The sequence below is a fragment of the Saccostrea cucullata genome, unplaced genomic scaffold (genome assembly GCF_032062105.1).
Source record: "Saccostrea cucullata isolate Sc308-1 unplaced genomic scaffold, CSIRO_AGI_Scuc_v1 ctg2163, whole genome shotgun sequence".
In the NCBI taxonomy this organism is placed as follows: domain Eukaryota; kingdom Metazoa; phylum Mollusca; class Bivalvia; order Ostreida; family Ostreidae; genus Saccostrea; species Saccostrea cuccullata.
The window spans coordinates 101,624-108,792 of NW_026921345.1; the positions used below are offsets into that span (position 1 = coordinate 101,624).

At 32.1% G+C, this 7,169-nt stretch overlaps 1 protein-coding gene across 1 annotated transcript; it reads right to left on the reverse strand.

Moving 5' to 3' along the window:
* Window positions 1–1,927: 1,927 nt before the first annotated feature.
* On the reverse strand, window positions 1,928–6,759 carry LOC134259778 (uncharacterized). The gene is made up of 3 exons (XM_062742384.1): window positions 6,358–6,759; window positions 2,442–2,565; window positions 1,928–2,101 (listed from the first exon to the last, which is right to left on the reverse strand). Exons 1-3 carry the CDS (start codon window positions 6,484–6,486, stop codon window positions 2,040–2,042), a joined length of 315 nt encoding a protein of 104 aa, XP_062598368.1. The 5' UTR covers window positions 6,487–6,759; the 3' UTR covers window positions 1,928–2,039.
* Between the last annotated feature and the right edge of the window lie 410 nt (window positions 6,760–7,169).

Genomic DNA, 7,169 nt, shown 5'->3' on the forward strand with positions numbered 1-7,169 from the left:
ATCGTTCCAGACGTCCTTCGTCGTGAATCTTACTATTATTGACCATTTTCCCCCCACGACAATAACTTCTAGACATTTGAAGTCTTTACGGAAGATACATTAACTTCCAGTAAGGGATATAGTGTTCGATAAAACCAGAGGCTACCGGGGCCTTTATTCTGGTCACTATTCTTCAATATGATTTCAAACGCTCAAAATAATAATCGAAAAATTGGACAAATTCAATAAAAAGGTATGGGTACCTTTATCTCTGGCATCATCGTACATCATAATCCTAACTGGAAGTTGACTTTTTCTTCTTTGTAATCTACGCGTTTGAAATGGGAATGCCTGAACCTGTGAAGAGAAAAGATATTGGTACCTTGAAAACAAAGCAAGTGCCTTTGGTTTGGAACCAGATAAATATGGCTCTAATGTCGCCCCAAGCCTCTATAGTAGCTTTAATGTTGATATTGTTTTTGTTTGTTTAAAGTGCTTTGAGACTTTTCAAAAAGTATTACCGAAACGCAAAAGAAATGCAACATCTTATTTTATGGGCAAATCATTTAGATAGGATATTATTTTGTATCTAAAATAACGGTCCTATACCGGAAGTCCAAGGGTTACTTCATTGCGCTGGGATAGAGAAAATTCAACCTCATTTTCTAAAAAGAATGGCAAAGAATATTTCTTTCGCTCAGATCTCAAAATTGATGAACCTATTGAATCTTAGAAATTGAGCTGCAATTGATATGCATGGCAGTCTTGCACACTAAAGTTGTATAGCTGGGAGGGTGGTGTTTTAGCAGTCATATGTTACTTTAGTTAAAAGGTAACCATTTAAAATTTTTATCATATCACTCATGTTTTAAACCGATTTTAACCTTACTATATTCAGTTTTGAAATCAATTAGATAAAGAATTCAAATATTTATAGATTACTGCTTGTTGCGTTGCAGACGCCGCCACTCGCGGGACCTGTGAGTGAGAGGAAAAAAATAAGTGGGTCAATGTTTAATAACAATCCGCAATATTTATATTATGTATAAATATACTGTTATTTGGATGTTGAAATTGGGAAATAAAAAAAAAATAACGTGTACTCGGCGCTTCTTTTTTTAGCAGTGAGGAATTCTGTTTGAGCCAGCACCTACTACGACACGGGACCTCGCTTCATACGGTCTAATCCAAATTTTCGGTCGCAATATCCCGCTTTGGGAGTCGAACCCGCGTCATTAGAATTATCAACTCTTCCACTTTTGAGCAAACGCTTCTACCAATTGTTCACGCGGGCATCTATTTTCAGTGCTTATAATTGTATGTTACCAAAATAAGAAGTGACACAATTTTGTCAACCTTTAAGTATTTCAAACAATAAATTCGTTGATAGTAACGTAAAGCACTAACATGAGCTGGCATTGAAAAAAGCACCATCTAATTTAAATGTAACGGCATATAATGAAAAACCACAATTTTCATATAAATAATCATACCTATGTACCGGGTAGTATGCTATAAAAAGCACACTGCAACATGAAATACCCACAGCATATTATTAAAGTGCACCATTTATTACGAAATAAAATAACGTCATTTATTGTAAATGCGCAACTTAATGAAATTCTGAAACTGATCATCAGCTGCTGAAAATTTTAATGAAGTAACCCATTCTAAGTAATAGCAGTATTTTTCACATCATATCCCAAACCAATATATAAGAACTTTGCATTAACATCTTGTGTATGTTTTGCACAATCGCAATTCGCAAAACAATAGGGCTATTTATTTTTATTAGTAAATAGCATGGAATACATGTTAATAATATAACATAATTTTCAGCACCAAATCAGAAATTAAAAAAAAAACCCACACAGGATATGAACTCAGCGTCATTAATTCAATCATTTGTTAACCCATTGATGAACACTATATACAACTATAATAGATATTGTGCAACATGGTATAGTTTATTGTTGACAGTGTAAATGGAACATTTAATATAAATAAGGCGGCACTCTGTATAGACTGACATTCTTGGATTTGGTTCGGTCCTGATAATTTTACTTCTGCACGAGCCATGGGCCAGCTGGACAAACCTTCCACAAACACAGAGCTACACCACCTGATTCAAGAAACGAGAAATATTAAAATTTAGTTTTTGACTTAAACACACATATTGGTCAAGATATTACATATAAAAATTACATATTTGACATACATCTTCTAAATTTGAAGATGGCTTCATATAATTACAATGTAAACAGTTTATCAATTATTTTGAAAAAAATTGGCTTGTATTATTGTGTATTGTTTATATGTTGATACATGAGAGAGAGAGAGACAGAGACAGAGAACCAAACCAATAAATTATCGGTTATGTCTCCAAATCATTTTTAAATTTTATTTACCCTACATTAAATCAGGAAACATTGGAAATAAGTGAAGAAAAATGGAATCCTTACCTCTTGTTTGTCTGTCGGAAGAAAATCTTTTTTGAGCCATTAATCTTTTCAATTTTCCGCTGTCTCGGAGTTGGTTCAAATTTTTCAATAGCTGTCTTTTGAATTGATCGTTAATCATCATTCGCTGAAAATTAAAGGAGGATGTAAAATGATAAAAATCGATTTTTTTTACGTAACATTATTTTCTAGTTTATTGAATTGTGCTTTTTTTCATTTTTAACGTATTTAAAAGAAAAAAAAAATAACGGTTTCGTGAACTGCAAGTGAAAGAATATTTATACCGATAATGTGATACTGAAATTTAATCCGTTTTCAGAAAGTCGTATTATTAGATAACAAAATTAGTTTTATTCCTTTATGTCTAGCAATTGTGTTGCAACAAATTGACGTTTTAGGTAAAAAAAAAAATTTCCCAAAATGCCAGAGCCTGGGCCTTGATATTGATATCAGTGATAATGTTTTAGAATGTGGAGAATTGTCCTCAGCAGGCTATTGAAGAAGGTCATGTTTGATAATTACCCTCGAGAATTTATTACCGTCCGCCTATGTACGGTGTTTGATTAGATTTAGATTTAACTTGGTTTCAACATCTAATTTTCATCACTCCCCACTCCGACAATAGACTGAACTAATTAACATGCAGATTAATCAATCTGCCGATGAATATATTTTAATTTACTCTGATTTTACATTGAGCATCTATCTGTGCCATTTCGATATTTTGGAATAATCCTTGCATGATTCACAATCTACAACTTATTTGAAAACACCAAAAATAAAGATTTTAAGCGTATATAGTTAGTTTTCCACTCCATGGAATTTACATTACTTTTCAATTGTATTAAAACAAAAATTATTAAAGAAAAATGTTAATCTTTTCTTTCTCATTTTAATCCAAGGATCGTATCCAAATGGATTTTTTTTTTTGCTACATATGTACATTATGTTTTGCATTTTTTGACAATTCTTGATATGTGGGATAACTAATCTTTATTATGCTTTTAATTACAATATTGACCAAACTTGCTGGTGCAAATCGCTCAGTCTTTATGAAAAATATGTTTTCCCGAACTTAAATTTATATTTCTTTTTTCTGTTCAATTTCTTTGAACAAAAACGATTCCACTGAGTTTTAATGGTAAAGTATTTTGTCTTTGTTTTTGTTTTTTTAAAGTCATAGTTGAAATTGACATTGTAATGATACTTTTGTTAAGGACAGATGATACAAACAAACTTTTGTCAAAAAAATTGAAAATAACAACTTGGGTCATGTTTAAATGAGTAAAATGAAAAATATCCACCGCGTAGTTATCAGTTTTTTATTCAAAGTTTAACAAAAATGGGATTTGAAGTGAAAAATATTTGTATAGATTATTAAGGATGGTTTTTAGAAGGGCAGACTTTTGAACATCACAGAAGGTTTACAATTTCTTTATATTCTAGAATTTTTTTTATTTGTGTCATTTGCAAAAACAATTAGGCCCAAAAATATATACCAATCCAGGCATCCTTTTTTGTATCATCTGTCACAAAATTAGTTTACCGTAGGAACAATATGTAAAAAAAATAATAAAAATAAAATAAAGAAATAAAAAAATACAAAGACTTTTTTTCTGGATGGATCGTCTTTGTTTCTATTGAAACTGTTGGTATCTTGAACAATCATTCTAAAATAATAGTTGAATTCGATGCGGCCATTTTAACTATTTTGCACTTAAAAAAATAAATAAGAAATAACGTTTCTTAATTAGAAAAAATTGCCCTATTGTCAAACCGATAAAATTAGCAACTTCTAATGGCTTCAACTCGTACAGTTTAATGCATCGAAGACAGTTTCACGATAAAATACTTTTTTGACTCCCACTGGTTAAAAAAATACGAAACCCACAAGATTTCCTGCGTGATCCAGGTCATTATTAATTCAGTACTATTCTGTATGAATGTATTGGTTGCATTTTTAATTGATTTAATTGTACATTGTAGTCCCTAAGCCAAAAGAACGCGTTTAAAAATTCTTGTCTCTTTGTAGGAAAGAATGAGAATCAGTATTAAACTGACATGATAATTTGTTAAGAAATTTAGAAACCGTTGCGTGGATGTACCATTGTAAATTCGATAAGGTCAGGTCCCTAAGAATCGCCACAAGTAGAGATAGATATATATTTGTTACAATCTCTGAAGGAAACCAGACCAAATGTCAATTTAATGTACCTAATGTTGGGAGAATGTCGTTCATTTTTGACAGATTTAAATATTAAGGCCATGTTTACAGAGCAGACAGTCAAATAGTAGCTTTTTGCGTCAATTAATGAGTATGTTCTCACAGTGGCATCTGTGTTGTCATATAGGATCGTGAAAAAAAAAACCCCAAAAAACCCCCAAAAAACGGAAGTTCAGTCATTTGTACTAGTATATGGAAACAGAGGCTTACGCTTGATATTACAATAAATGCTCGAAATACTAGTATACACAAAATGTTCCAAGAAATAAGTTTCTTTTCAGTTAAAAGAAATATAACAACAAAAGAGGTATGTTAATTGGTTTAGTAAGATAATTGCTAGGATTTTTTGACGGATAAAGATGGGTTCATATGATTTTTAATCTCATAACTTCAGGTCACCTCTAAATTTAAACGGAAATCTGTTTGTCGTATGTACTTTCAAGTTTAACTTTTACCGACTTTTAAACCTCTTCATCTTCTTTTATAATGGAAGTAAAAACTTCTGACATTTTTGTTCTCCAATTTGACACCAGAACATTCCGTTAAATTGTCCTGTTGATTCCAGGCGCCATAGTCGAAACCCCAAGGAATGATGACAAATGAGAAAAGCAAATGCAGTGTATGTAACTCGGAGTTTGCTTTCTAGAAATTAAATTTACAGAAATAATATATAAATGAAGTCTGCGTATACTGTTTCTACTACAGTTGGAAATTGAGACAAGATATATGTTATTACCTCATGGGAACAAAATCTAAACGAATTTTTGAAAATAAATAGCACGTTTCTTAATAGCAGTGCTTTCAGTCGCCGTCCTGTGATTTAGAGTAGCCGGGAAACTATTCACTATTGATAAAACTGACGCGTGGCGATGAGTATTTTGTCAAAACTATAAAGATGCATTGTCGTTTTGTTTTGTCTAGGTGTGGGTTTAGGAACATAAATATGTCGGTAAAATGCTGCCAACATAAAGTAATGAAAAATTGTAAAGAGGGGGTCCACGGGCAGCGTAGATCCCGATCCACTGCATAATTTGTTCAGTACCGTAAAATGGTTTAGATCGCAAGTTAGCAAAGAAAATTGATAAGACAATATAAGCAAGTACTATGAATGCTTTATTATTTTTTTGAATTAATAGTGAAACCTGAAGGTTGACAGTCATAAAAACCGGTATTATTTGACTTAAAACTTGACGGGTGGAAAGGGAAGTAGTAAGCCATACAGATACATGTGCATGTATATACTTAAGATTAGCAGCTCTGAAAACGTATACACATTTATTTATTAAATCTAGTAGGAATTTGACTATTCCTTTAATTTATTTTTTGAAGTAAAGTAAAAATAAAATATTTGTTTGTTGTTTAACATAAAGGCATGCGGTGTCTCCATTAAGTTAAAAATTAAGTAAGGGGAAACTTCGTTGGAATGAATAATTTTATTTCATAACTTTTCCAAAGATGAATTCAGTTCAAATTTCAGAGAGATGAAACTGGGCAATAAAAAAGACTTAATTTTTTCAGTATGAAATTAACCATTAGAAAGTTTAAAAAAAATCCGTTTGTGGTCTGTTGAAAAATTATGAGAAAATAGTATACGAAATTTTTCCACCGAAGTTAAATTAGGAATCAGTTTACAACAATGAAAAAAAAAACTTGATGGAATGAGTATTTTAATTCTTTTTGAAATTTAAATTTTACCTGTTCTTCTGTTGGCTCTGCATATTCGTCACCGTCCCCATAATACTGTTGTGGTTCTGAGGAACAAATGTAATGTCCGAGTAAGGCCAGAGACAATACCACCAAACACATTAGATGTAAAGTATTCATCTTCGGAGTGATCTTTTAAGACTCTCTGTTATTCTAGGGGGATCTAATATGGTTCTTGTCTTTTATAGTCGAATTTGGTGGAGAATAATAGATAACACAAATTATCGCGTACTTAGTTCAAACCCACGTCTTCACGGATATGACGAAAATTTCTTCTCATTAACAGATCATCAATGAAATTAATATTCCCGGATTACATTGTTAAAAACGGTTGACAATTGGCGTTTGCGACAAGTTCCGACGAGTGCGGACACTGGAGACAGAAAGCTCAAATCTCGTGGGGCGGAGTCTCTTTGTTGATGGCCAATTGCTTCGCGGGAATAATTTCCAACACATTCGATTTGGTCCCGTGGTATATGTTTATGTGTGAAAAAATCAAATCAATCTTTCTATATAGAAATGATACAGCTAAAATAATCGGATATTTATGCAGGGATACTAAATATTAACTCCGAAATCCATCCCATCCATCAACAATTAGCTTCAACAATTTTATTCTACCATATTTACGTTACTTCAAGGAAGGTTATCTTCACTAGGTTTCTGGAAGGAGGATAAGGGGGAGTCTAGGAAGATTATCCCCATCACAAGTCTGAAAATATATAAATTTATAGATACTACTAGTATATTTTTTACGATTGTGCTTTGTAAAAGTTTTTCCCCTTATATCAAAATCTCGCAGG